The 13,584-nt window shown below is 49.3% G+C and overlaps 1 protein-coding gene across 2 annotated transcripts; it reads right to left on the bottom strand.

The window, feature by feature from the left end:
- Positions 1 to 10,017: 10,017 nt before the first annotated feature.
- On the bottom strand, positions 10,018 to 13,253 carry ZNF648 (zinc finger protein 648). 2 transcript variants are annotated; one of them, XM_066555733.1, is made up of 4 exons: positions 13,160 to 13,253; positions 12,872 to 13,006; positions 12,610 to 12,742; positions 10,018 to 11,911 (listed from the first exon to the last, which is right to left on the bottom strand). In XM_066555733.1, the coding sequence occupies exon 4, from the start codon at positions 11,799 to 11,801 to the stop codon at positions 10,659 to 10,661; it is 1,143 nt and encodes a 380-aa protein (XP_066411830.1). In that variant the 5' UTR covers positions 11,802 to 11,911; positions 12,610 to 12,742; positions 12,872 to 13,006; positions 13,160 to 13,253; the 3' UTR covers positions 10,018 to 10,658. The 2 variants fall into 2 exon arrangements, with proteins under 2 accessions (XP_066411830.1, XP_066411831.1); XM_066555734.1 differs by having other exon boundaries at positions 12,610 to 12,739.
- Positions 13,254 to 13,584: the final 331 nt, after the last annotated feature.

Raw genomic sequence — 13,584 nt, 5'->3', positions numbered from 1 at the left:
GGACAAGAGGCACAACACCCTGCCAAAGGTCACACCCCAGCCATGCCAAGGCTCAGGGCTGGGAGCAGGGCTAAAACAGGGCTAAAACAGCAGCTGAGCTGCTCCAGTAGCACTGACAGGCACTGCTCCCTGCCCCAGTGCTAAAACAGCAGCTGACCTGCTCCAGTAGCACTGACAGGCACTGCTCCCTGCCCCAGTGCTAAAACAGCAGCTGAGCTGCTCCAGTAGCACTGACAGGCACTGCTCCCTGCCCCAGTGCTAAAACAGCAGCTGAGCTGCTCCAGTAGCACTGACAGGCACTGCTCCCTGCCTCAGTGGCCCCAGATGTCAAAACCATCCAGCCAAGGCCTGGCAAGAGCCAGTCTGGGCTCTTTTACATCCGAGCTGCTCCAGCTGTGAGCAACCCAGAGCAGCCTCTGCCAGGCTGGGGAGGGAGCAGGCAGAAAGGAGTGTCCCTACCTGCTCCCTTGCTCATCTGTCCCACCTGGGTGGCTGTGGGGACCCACAGTAGCCCTGAGTCAAGGAGCACCTCCAGCAGCAGCCCAACGCTTTCGGAGACCCTATGGCTTCTGCTAAAGGAGCTGGAGCCACCCCCAGGCTTTGTGTCCTGTCCCCAGGCTGCCAGCATGCCAGCACAGCAAGCATCTCCCTGCATCCCTGCGGTTCCAGCAGGGCGACATTGCCATCTGCTGCCTGCTGCTCGGCAGGACACGCCAGCTCGCCTCTGTCACCCAGGCGTGGCACTTTCCTGATTCAGTGTGCAGGAGGTGCTTGGCAGGGCAGCTCGAGTTGGAGGTGGTGGCAGCGGGGTCTGGGAGACATCCGGGGCTGTTTGCAATTTGAGGAGGTGGCAGCACACTCGGGGCCACCTGGACGTGAACACCGGCCCTTTTCCACGGGAAACAAAACTCACCAGGCTCCTCCTGCCTCTGCTGTGGGGAGGCAGCAGGGGCTTGCTGGGCACTGTCCCTGCGGGGAGCCTGCAGTGTCACCAGCTGAGGGACAGCACTCACACTGCCACCCGACACTGAGCTCCCAGCGCAGGGCAGCGCTGCTTCATCCCAGCCCATAGCTCCAGCCCTGTCCTGCTGCAGGGAACATGGCTGGAATGCTTGTTTGAGGAATGTGCCACCACCCAGCTGCACAGGGACACTGGGGCCATGTCCCAGGTTAGGGCTCTGTCCCCTGCCAGCAGCCTGGCTTCCATAGCCATGGAATGACAGGATGGTGTGGACTTCTGGAGATTTTAGAAGGGACTTTTTCAATGTCCTCTGGTCCAACCACCCTATAACCAGCAGGGACATCTTCAGCTGGGTCAGATCGCTCAGAGCCCTCAACCTGACCCTGGATGTTTCCAGGGATGGGGCATCCACCCTATTTCTGGGCAACCTGTGCCAGGGTTTCACCCCCCTCCAGGATTTTATCACCCTCATGCTCTGAGCTGCTGCGACACAACCCTGCCCCTGGCTCTGCTGGTGACTCAGCCACCACATGGGAGCACACACCTCCAGCTCTTCAGCCTTGGGCTCTTCATCTGGAAGCACAAAGATGGTATTTTTTAACTCACAGCCACTCTGAGAGATGTTCCCTTATTTTAGGCTTGAAAGCACCTACATATTGTTTCTACAGCTTGAGATAGGAGATGCCACCAAAGGGAGGAGAAGAGTAGTAATTATCTGCAGTTCAGAAGTTCAGCCTTCAGAGGAGGAATTGGGCTCTCAGCTATACTTGCCATATGATTTTGAGCTTATCTTTTGGAAGACGCTGTGCCTTTTATAATTGAGATTGCCCACCTGAGACATGAGCTTTTCACATCACTCCTGGGTTTATAGGTCATGGACAAAGACCAGGGCTGATGGTCTCCAAGAGGCACAGAGCCACAGAAGCCCCACAGGGAAAGCTCTAGTGTCAAAAGATGTGATCCTCATACCAATTCCCACTTTATATCTGAACAGCAGCTGGATCCACTGAAGTGGGACCTGCTAAAATACAGTGCTTGGGGATCAGCCAAGCCCAGAGGTGATGGTTCTGCTTTGAAATGTGCTGGAGGATTTCCACTTTGAAATCCACTGGTAGAAGGTGGCACAATCAAGTGCTGAGTAATGGGACCCAGCCCCTGGAATGAGGGGTAAGCAAATTGAAAGTAAGAAAGCAGCATCAGTATTAAAATAATCATAAAGAAAAAAATAAAACTAAATTTAAGGTGTTTCTCCATCTCCAAACAAGAGCAAATGCCTTTCTCTATGGGGATGGATATGTTTCCTGCTATCAGAAGTGACCACAACCTAAAGAGTCCATGTCACCTCTACCTTAGGGCTGCCCTGAGTTATCACAAGAGAAGTGGACACCTCTGATGACTGGACAGGTCATTTGGCCACACACTGTGGTGCTGGTGTGCACGTGGCCATGAGCAACATGAGTGGAATTAGGCTTGTCTGAAAGCAAAACCACCTTTTCCCCACATCAAGGCTGGCACTGAGATTTGCTGTGCCACTCCTAAACACCAGAGTATTTATTTCCTACACTTTGCTCCCAGGTGGCCTCAGATATGCAGCCTGCCCAGTCTCCCCCTCTCAGATCCCAGTCTGCCTAGTTGCTGGGGTGTGGATGTACCACAGCCCCAGTGCAGCTATAGCACAGATGCCCAGGAGCTGGCCCTGGATATGCTCCAAAAATATCAGGAGAGATGCTCCAGCTGCCTTCTCCTAATGACCTGTGGGGCTGGGGGGGGTCTCCTGAGAGCCCCAGGGAAGTCCAGCCAGGATTTCTCCTGCTCTGAGCCTGTAATTTGGTGTCCCATGTGCCTTTGTGTCTCTGACAGCTCTTGCAATGGGCCTGGGAGCAAATTGGACAGGGTATGATTTGGATTTCCTCCCACTGTTTCTTCTCTGTGGGCAGGCAAGGTAGTGTTTATCCCATAACCTAACACTGGTAACCAGGGAAAATACCAGGCAGATCTTCAGAGACTGCAAGGGAAAAGGAACAACCTCACAAGGAAAAGAAACCCAAAAAATCCCCCCAAAAAACAAGAAAAAAGCCCACTTCTCTGCATGCTATAGATTTTGTAACACCTTTTTCTTCTAAAATCATAGTTTTCTCACCCAAGCCATACAACTTTGTGCTTTTCCAGTGTACAGCATCCCATAAGGCTCTTCCTTGGCTCTGGGCTCAGCAGAGAGCTCTGCTGTGGGTAGAACCAGCCCAGGAGGAAATGTTCCTCACAGACAATCAGGGAGGATACTTTACTGTATTTTCCCCTATTTCAAGAGGCTGAAGGGGAGAATTATAATCCTCACAATTAGGTTTTTTCCTGCTTCTGTCTTGATCTTTTGGAAAAGAGCAGGGCATGGGGAGGGAGCTCCCCACAGATAACACCCAGCATGGCTGGAGGGAGATCAGCAATGCCAGGATCCCATGGCACCATGGAGCTACTTTGGGTGGCCTGGGTTGGAAAAGGAATTCCAGCCTTCCTCCCTGCTCTCTTGATAGCTTGTGAGCAGATCTCAGCTACTTGCTGTGATGATGCTCCTCCTGCTACAACGGGGTGAACCTGTCTCTGTGCCCTGCAAATCCCTTCCCACGGCTTTATCTTCTCTGGTTTTAAAACATCCCCATTTTGTGTTCAGTGACAGCTTCCTCATGGCTTCAAGTAATAGAATCACAGAACCATAGAATTGTTAAGGTTGGAAAAGCCCTTCAAGACCATCCAGTCCAACACTAACTCAGCACCCATCACTAAACCATGTCCCCACTGCTACACATATTCTAAATCCTTCCAGGGATGGTGACTCTGTCACTTCCATGTGGGATGTGTCAAGCTTGTTCCAGTGCTTGACAAGCCTTTGGGTGAAGAAATTTTTTCTAATATCCCATCTAAATCTCCTCTGTTGAATTATTCCCCACCCAATCTGCTTCACAGTGATGCTGCCAAGACCCAGCAAACACTTTTTGGTGTGGTGTGGTTGGCTCTAGTGCAACAGGAGATTATGAAACTATTGGGCGGGGGATTCCAGACTACTGTGAACAGGGATCCATTATTTTTATCACATGCAGGCAATAAATATTGATTTCAGTCCCTTGGAGAGCAGCAGTGCCCTGCTGGAGCAGCCTCATGGGTGCTCACGTCTGCTGTCACTCAGCAGTGACCTCCTGGCCCAGTTGGCTCCAGCTTCAGAGGGAAATGGATTTGCACATCTCTGGTTTCCTGTGGGCATCACAGCATTGATTCCTACAAGGTACTGCATCTAAAGCTGCTTCCAAGAGATGGACTCCCGTTTACTGCAGGCAAGATTTCCAAGAGAGGGAAATCCAGAGGGAAAGAGCACCTGGGGAGCAGGGAGTGGGATGGTGACAACTTTGTCAGGCATCAGTCTGGTGAGGTCAGTGGTGCTGTGCTCTGAACCATTGTTAAGAGGTTCTGACTGCAAAAACAGAGTTATTCCACCCTCCCATATGCTCTCCCAGCTCCTGGCAGCAGGATCATATTCCTGTGCAAAGCCCTGGCCAGCAATATTGGACTGAAGGTTGTCTTTCCTTTCCTTTCCTTTCCTTTCCTTTCCTTTCCTTTCCTTTCCTTTCCTTTCCTTTCCTTTCCTTTCCTTTCCTTTCCTTTCCTTTCCTTTCCTTTCCTTTCCTTTCCTTTCCTTTCCTTTCCTTTCCTTTCCTTTCCTTTCCTTTCCTTTCCTTTCCTTTCCTTTCCTTTCCTTTCCTTTCCTTTCCTTTCCTTTCCTTTCCTTTCCTTTCCTTTCCTTTCCTTTCCTTTCCTTTCCTTTCCTTTCCTTTCCTTTCCTTTCCGCCTCCCTCCCTCCCTCCCTCCCTCCCTCCCTCCCATTTTACAGGTTTCTGGTTTGTCCCAAAATGTGCTCCAGAGAACACAAGACCTGTCCAGACCATCCAGGGCCTGTGAAAATGCTCATTTTTCCTTCTAATCCAAGAACAGGGTGTCCAGCCTGGGGAAAGCACCCTGTAACAGAAACAACCACGTTCTACCAGTGTCCTGCAGGAAGGCAAGAATGGCAACAGGAATTTGCACACTGGGCTTTGCCTCAAGGCCCTGGACCTGCAGCTGTGCCCAGAAAAGGTGCAGAAAGGGAGGTGAAATATTCAGAAGCATTCAAACACAGTCCTTTCGCCCATGCCACTCTTCAGTCAAGCTTAGGGCATCAGTTCATATCACGACATAACTGAGCCTAAGGGGATCCTGACCAGAATCACAACTAAACCCAGCTTCAGATGCCACAGCAATTCAGAGCAGCATTTCAGCAGTTCATACCTTTCATGAGATGAACCTAATGTGGTATTCTTAGACCAAGATACAACAAGGAAAAGGCACACTTGAAAGGGTTTGCAGTGTAGGACTTCCAATCACTTTAGGAAGGAATTTTTTTGAATTCAACTAAAGCCAAAGAGACACTGAAGCAATCCAGCCCATCACGGGTCTTTGGTCTCTTTTGTTTCAAAATTCTATTCCAACAGCTCATCAGCAGATTCTTTTCCTTTGCCTCATGAACCTTGTGAGTTGCCCTCGGGAGGCCGAGGAGCAGCGTGACTCCTGTGCTGGCCTGGCACTTGTGAAATAATTCAGAGCTACTGCTGGCAAAATACTCTTTTCACCTGTCTGCTGCAAAGACTAAAAGGGCAAGAAGAATTTTTGGCTTTTTTTCCCCCTTTCTTTCTTGTAGTGAGTTTCTAGTTATTGCTGCATCCCCAAATGCCAGAAGCCAGAGGTTTTCCAAACCCCTGGAGAGAGAGATTTAGTGCTTGGTACCTGGTTTTTCCAGCCTCACTTGGTGACCAACAACATTTTGCCAGCAAGATTTCCCTGCTCAAGTGATTTCCATGAAGGGCTCAGAGCTTCCTTTTCTGGTTTATTGCACTGGCTTGAAAGGTCTTTCCTAGCACCTCATTCCAGTTTGGGGACAGAGCAGAGGAAGGGCTTTCCCCTTGTGCTTTGGTGGCTCAGACCTTTACAAGGGCTCTGCTGCCAGCACTGCCCCCTGCACTTTGGGAGGATATCCCACATTGCTCAGATGTTTCTTATGCATTTCTTATTCTGCCCTTCACATGGTCAAAACCTGCTGAAGAGCCAAGCCCCAGTCTCTGACCACCTGGCCATGCAATGCTGTTGAAGGCATGGGAATATATCTATGACTGATAATACAGAAATGTGCTTCTAATAATTGTGCTTTTATTGTTACAGTATTGTAGCTGCCAAGGATGGGGGAACCCAGCTGTATTTTTCATTCTTGCAGTGATCACTGTGTGATCATTACAGGCTGGATGCTGTGTCACAGTCTGCAAACAGAGAAGGAAATTATGTAGGTAAACCTGGGGATATTATTTGTGTTTACATGAACTCCCTTGTGCTGTAGCTATTTTAGAGCTGCTGTTACATCTCAATTGACTAAATTGGAGATAAATACTCTCTCTCTAGTTATGAATGCCATGGACAGTCTAAAAGACTGCAGCAGGTGAAAAACAACCCCAGTCTTCTGGATTTGGTGCCAGTAGCTGAGGCAGTGTGGTGTCAGTGCCCTGCTTTTCCCATATATTAGCTCTAAGGAAGATTTTTTTGTTTTTATGAGGGTGGTGAAATGCTGGCACAGGTTGTCCAGAGAGGATGCCTCATCCCTGGAAACATTCAGGGCCAGAAACCACAGAAGTCACTGAGCCATTCCCTAAGAATCCCTTGCAGCCAACAGGATGTGTGCTGGAAGCTTGAAGAGAAAAAAAACAAATCACTGCTCCTGCTCTCAGGTGGAAAGCACTGGAACAACAATTCCAGTCGATCCCTTAATGAGAAAAGGAATTTATTGCTCTCATGATTTCTTCAAGCAGATAAACAAGAAAGCCATTACATGAACTTCAGTAGCACATTGTGCACATTCTCTCTGGAAAACAACATTCCCAGAGAGCAGGGGCGGTTCAGCAGCACATCCTACAAGGAATTTACAAGTGGGCTGCACTCTGGTGCAGAGACCTGTATTAGCTGGTTCAAAGGCTTGCCCCCATTCCGGGCCTGCTCTTTGAAGATGGCTCTAACCTTGCACAGGCCCACAGCAATTTTACTGCTCAAAGCATCTGACAGCTGAAATCATCCAAAAAAAGACACCATTCTCCTTTCTATTTCCAAATTGTTATCCTAGAAAAAAAAAAAAAAAAAGAAAAAGAAAAAGCTCTTTGTCTGCTGTTCTCTTGGTGAGAGCTCAGCCCCTGCTCGTTTTCAGTCTGGAAGGAGGAAAAGTGCAGTGGGAGCTCCTTGTTCCAACAGAAACTCCACGAGGTCAGAGGCAGATGAAGCCTCACTTGAAATAAAAGCTGCCTCCTCCAGAGATATCAGTGCCCTTTGCTGGGGTTAACTGAAAAATGATGGATTTCTTGGTGCTCCCTGTTCACATGGGAGACTCCTGCTTCAGACTCCTCCTTGCCAGGAGAAGACAAACAGTGTAAGAGGAAGAGGATGGTGTGCAGGGGGCCACAGATTGTACAGCAGCAGCTTTTCCTTTCTTCAAAGTGCTGTATCCCCACTCCTCAATCATGGACATATTTACCTTCAATACCTTTGGTAGCAAAGGTTAGCAAATTTACCATCAACATCTCTGTTAACAAAGTAAGAGAACAGTCCCAACTGCCAAGGATTGTCTGGTGATTCCAGGTCAGTGAGGGCCTGGAATCTTCAGGGCTGGCGCTATTCTACTTTCTTAGTTTTGAAAACTCGTTTCTGGATGGAAATGAGTTTGGCAGAAGGGATATAGGGAAGCAACAGGAAAATCGGCAAAAAGCAAAGGGTATTTCTATGTTCCATTGTTGACAAATACCATCCAGTGATCAAATCAGGATCCTCTGCCTAGCTCAGGGCTCCAGTCCTGTGTCCTCCAGCTCATGCCCAAGGGCTTCCTGTAATGCCCTGGCAATGAGGGCTCTGTGGACATAGTGCCAAAGGAATTGTGTCTTCCATGGCCTCCACAGATCCAAGTGAGCCAACAGATATTCTGACCCCTCTGGACCAAGCAAAATTACTTCTGCTGAAAGCAGACCCTTCAAACCCTCCCTAATGCTGCAGAGCAGGTCTATTTGCCCTATGAGAGCTACAAGTCATGACTGGCTGTGTCTGTTTTAGGCTATCACCCACTCTGGCTGACACTGTGAGAGGGTCAGGGCGTGGGAGAGACTTCCAAACCTTTATGTGAATAATGTAAAGTGCAGAAGTGCTGATCTCTTGGTTAAATTAAGCTCCATGGGGTTTCCTGTACCTTGCACAGGAGTTGTGGAAGTTTCTTTGAGGAGAGTTCCACACACTTTTCCCAGAAACCATCATACATTTTAATTACTCCTTTCACACATCCAAGCACTTTATATGCAAGTCAACCTTCCAGGCAAGTGTCTTTTTAATAACTTTTTAGTTAAGCCTGATACTTTTCATTTCACCAGCCATTTACTCTTCCCATATAACAGACCTCTGCTCAAAATACTTCTACCATTATGCCAGAGGTACAAATTCCACTGGCTGCTAGAACTAAAAAGCAGAATAACTGGATGTTCCCAATTACCATAACTGCCTAAGCAGAACTGTCACACAACATAAAGGTGTGCATAAGCGGTGCAGTTTAAATGGATATTAAACCATCCTACAGCAGGAGCATCCCCATACCCAAAGGAAAAGCAGGATGATGAGCAGGGGAGATTGGAGCTGAAAACTTTCAAATGGGATTAGAAAATGAATGTGGAAACTTAAAGCATGATAGCCTCTGGAACAGTTTTGTCACTTTGCTGTCTGCCCTCTCCCCAGGTCACTTCAGATGGTGCCGAACAGCACGGTCCCCACAGAGCATCACTGGTGACCTCCCTCTGCAGATCACTCACCCACAGCCAGCCAGGATTCTTTTCATGCAAAGATCTTTCCTCTCTGCGAGGCTGCACAGCCTTCAGATAAGACTGAGCTGTTGCTAAGGGGCCCCATCAAAGGCCTTGGCAAACCTAAAACCAAACTGGAGCTTCCTGCAGAGGGGAGTTTGGAGAATTCTCACTCAGGGCCCAGCCATCCCAGAATTACAAACACACACAGACCACAGAACACATCCCTTGGGGGCAGGATGCACATCGGTTCCCTTATTTGGAGATGTCTTTGAGGGATTAAGTGAAAATGATCCATTAGTGACACCAATTAGTCTCCCATTTATAATCAAGCAAAAGTTTTGCTGTGAACAGTGGTAGATCTCGATCTGAGCCAAGAACCTGACATCAAACACAACAGGACCCACTGTGTGACACCTGCTCAGCTGCTGCACAGGTGGGAGGTGCTGAGCTGCCATGTCCCTCTTTATTCTATGAAATATGGAAACAAATGGCACAATCAGTACTTTGTATTAAATAAATGGTAATAAATGCAGAGGTACATTACCCTGGAGCTTTACCTTCATTCTGCTGCACAACCTTCCACTGAAAAGGCAGAAAGGCCTAGAAAAAAATTAATGAAATATGGCAGCTGGTAAGGAGAAAGGAACCAAAGAAGCAAAACCTTCTGATGTGGAAAAGAAATTCAGGCTGCAACTTCAGGACAACCTGGATGCTTCTACAACAGTGGTTAACAGCAGATTTATTAAGTTTCACAGTTAAAGCCCCATTGCTGACACTGAGGCATTACACACCTCTTGGTAGTCACAGCCTTGGAGGATTTGTCAACACCTGCCCAAGTCTGCCAGGCTAATTCCTAAGGAGATTTTTCTTCACTAACCATTTGAATCTAAATCAAAGTGAAGAGTCTAACAGACACTTTGGGCAGTACTTGGACACACCACAGAACTTGCTTTTGTTATAGGAAGCTTCCCTATGTGTGAAAACATTTAAATGAAGAAGGTTCCTGTGCAATGAGTAGCAAAAGTGGCTTCAATTTGGTCTTTTGCCCTTTGAATTTTGTGTCCTCAAACATTTCCTTCCACAGTACTCATCTGGTTAGGTTTAGATGGTTAGATGCTTCCATCAGAGACACATGTCATCCCAAGAGCATGCACCACCATAGCCAAAAAAAAGCTTTCCTCATTTATTAACCCATCACTCAAAAGTGCATAAAGTATAGAAACATTCTGAAATACAGCTGGTAACTGTTGTGTTTATTAAGGAACTGGTTTGTAAGTGGAGTTTTTTTTTTTTAATAACCAACATTATACTTCCCCTTCCAAATAAAAAGAAGTGTAACAGAAACAAAAATTCAGCAAAATACAAGGAAAGAAGGGACCGAGGGACAACTCTGAAGTGTTCCAACTTAGTGAGTTAACAGATCTCCAAACCCAGTGTCAAAGAGCCATCACACTCATGAGGACAGGGCCAATTTATCCAGTGAATTCTCCCAGCCTCTGCTTGCAGACCCTGCACAAAGCTGGAGCGGATGCATCGCCAGTCCAGCAAACAGAGACAGAGCAAGGACACGCTAGTGGTTTCAGTCTCCTCAAGTCTCCCATTTCATTACTCAGGGGTAATTAGATTATCTTCTTATACAAAGCAGTTTAAGGCCCAGCAGTGCAATCAAGTTCCAGAGCTCCCTGTGACGCAGCAATGCTGGGCAGTGGGTCTGGACTGGGCAGAGCACACACCATGGGGTGCTTTTCCAGCCCAGCCGAGCAGACCTCGTTCAAGTACAAAGCAACCACAGAGACCCCAAATTAAGGTTTGTCCAACTTGTGTGTGCGCTCGTGCCTGCGTAGGGTCCCTGACTCGGTGAAGGAATGCCCACAGAAATTACAGGAGTAGGGCTTCTCTCCGGTGTGGATGCGGTGATGGCGCTGCAGCGATGCCAGCCGGGTGAAGGTCCCTCCACACTCCTCGCAGTAGAAGGGCCGTGCCCCGGAGTGAGTCTGCTGGTGTCTCTTGAGCCTGAGCAGCTGCACAAACGCCATGCCACACTCCTGACACTTGTAGGGCTTGTCCTCCCGGTGGATCACCTTGTGCTTGGACAGCAGGTTGGGCTTATCGAAGCCTTTACCGCACGTCGGGCAGGCGTAAGGTTTGAAGTCGTCCTCCTGAGACTTCGGGTTTGCAGGACAAGCCCGATCCGGGCACTCAGCATTGTGCTGCTGGCCGTGGTGCACCACAGACCAGGGGTTCCTGGCCATGCTGCTGGCCAGGATCACCATGGAGCGCTCGATCTTGTGCACGTTGCGCAGGTGCCTCCAGACGTCGGCCGTGCGGATGAAGCCCTTGTCACACTCGGGGCACTTGTGCGGCCTCTGGCTGGAATGGATCAGCTTGTGCATGCGCAGGTTGGCGGCGCGCGAGAAGCCTTTGGCGCAGACGGGACAGCGGTAGGAGTTCTCCAGCAGGTGAGCGCGCCTGTGCTCCTGCAGCTCGCTCGTGCTGTGGAAAGAGGAGCCACACTTCTTGCATCCACAGGGCAGAGCTTCCTCGGGGACGGGCTCCAGCTCCTCACCAAGCGCATCTCCCAGAGCGGCGCTTCCGTTGTCCTCACGGAGTTTTGTTATCATCCGTGGTGTCCTGGGGTGCTCAGAGGAACAGTGATCTAAATCCTCATCCTCTCTCTGCAGGTGGAAGCTGGTGCTGGAGGGGGGGACCTCCCCAGCTGGGCTCTCACCTTGTTTCTGGCAGTAGGTGGCACAGGTTTCTTTGTCTCCACAGGAAAGCTCCTGCTTTCCTGCAGGTCCAGCAGAGTTTCCAGGAGGACTGCAGGAGTAATTCATGTCCACCTCTTTCTGTGGCCTACAGCTGTGGGCCACCTGCTCTGTGGCCTTTCTGGGATAATTTGAATTCTTCCCCCCAGTGTCACAAACGTTATTCTCACTCACATCCATCCTGTGATGCAAACACTGTGTTCTTCTAAGTTAAAACTCTAGCTCATCATCACCCAGAACTTTGTGTCCTTCATGCTAAGTCCATCTCATTCTCAGCTCTTCTGACAGTCCTCCCTAGAAAATAAAACACCTGTTTCATCAGTGATTCTTCTGATATTATAAATTTAGAACAGTAAAGGTACTTTTCTGATTCAAAGGAAGGGACAGGCTATTAGATATGCAGAAAAACAGAATCATCTACTATTAGATGAGCAGAAAATACACATTCAGCACATGAAACACAGACAATGTTCAATAAAATTAAATCCACTATCATCAGCCAGCCTTCACTACCAAATATAAATTGATAATTCCAATTTTAAATTTTCCTAAAGATGAGAAATTACAGAATCCCAGAATGGTTTGGGTTGGCAGGGACCTTAAAGACCATCTTATTCCAATCCCCTGCCACGGGCAGAGATACCTTCCACTATCCCAGGCTGCACCAAGCCCCATCCAACCTGGCCTTGAACACTTCCAGGGATGTGGCAGCCACAGCTTCACTGGGCACCCTGTGCCAGGGCCTCCCCACCTTCACGGTAAAGAATTTCTTCCTAATAAGTAATCTAAATCTCTTCTCTTTTAGTTTAAAAATGTTTCCCTTTGTTCTTATCTGTGTAAAATGTTGTTCTCCATATTTTCTGTAAAATCCCTTCAAGTACTGGAAGGTGGGATAAGACATCTCTGAATATAAGCATACATATTAATGAACACATATATGTAAAAACATAAATATTTCTGTATTTCCACGTGTACATAAATGTAAAACTTGCCTATTTAGTTTCAGCAGGCTTATCAAGTGCAGTGATCAAGGCAGTACAGCGATGTGCATTAAGTGAAAGCTCTTATTCACATTCCAGAAAGGCTGGCTCCATCAGCAGCACAAGCCACGCTTTCTTCTGCTGGAGACATGGAAAACAATCTGGATTAGTCCTCATTAGTCACTGCCTGGAACAGCGTGGCTCGACTCACCCCCACTCCAGCCATTCCCGACAATTTAATAAGGAGCTGCTAACAGGAGAATTCCTCACCTCCAGCCCTCCAGCTGAGCTGCCGATGCCTTTGGGGCGGGAAAACTTTCCAAGGGATGCTGGCGCTGCTTGGCTTAAGAGAAGTCCATAACCACGGCTACCCAGAAATAGGGGGCGTGGAAACCACGGCGTGGGCTGAAAAAGAATAATATCAACAATAAATACATACACATACATACATATATATATATTTTTTTTAAAGAATTATTTTGTTGTTGTTGTTGTTCCAGGCACTATTATGACCCCTCAACTTTTCCTGGGTGCCCTTTCCCTGTTCCCCGGCCCTACCTGGGCGCTGCGGGTCCCGGTGCGGCCCCGCGCATCCCCCGTGCATCCCCCGCGCCGGCGCGGAGCCCGCGGCAGCGGCACCGGCGCAGTGGCGGCACGGCCGGGCTGGAGCTGCCGGCAGCGGGGCGGGACCGGACACCGCGTCCCCTCCCCGGACACCGCGTCCCCTCCCCGGCCACCGCTCCCCTCCCCGAACACCGCGTCCCCTCCCCGAACACCGCTCCCCTCCCCGGACACCGCGTCCCCTCCCCGGCCACCGCGTCCCCTCCCCGGCCACCGCATCCCCTCCCCGGCCACCGCTCCCCTCCCCGAACACCGCGTCCCCTCCCCGGACACCGCGTCCCCTCCCCGGCCACCGCTCCCCTCCCCGAACACCGCGTCCCCTCCCCGAACACCGCTCCCCTCCCCGGACACCGCGTCCCCTC

This window comes from Molothrus aeneus, chromosome 9, assembly GCF_037042795.1.
Source record: "Molothrus aeneus isolate 106 chromosome 9, BPBGC_Maene_1.0, whole genome shotgun sequence".
Lineage (NCBI taxonomy): Eukaryota > Metazoa > Chordata > Aves > Passeriformes > Icteridae > Molothrus > Molothrus aeneus.
This window is presented reverse-complemented; position numbering and strand designations above follow the sequence as displayed.

Excerpts from the sequence above, each read along its gene's own strand:
- ZNF648 (XM_066555733.1), bottom strand. The coding sequence starts at position 11,801 with ATGGATGTGAGTGAGAATAACGTTTGTGACACTGGGGGGAAGAATTCA.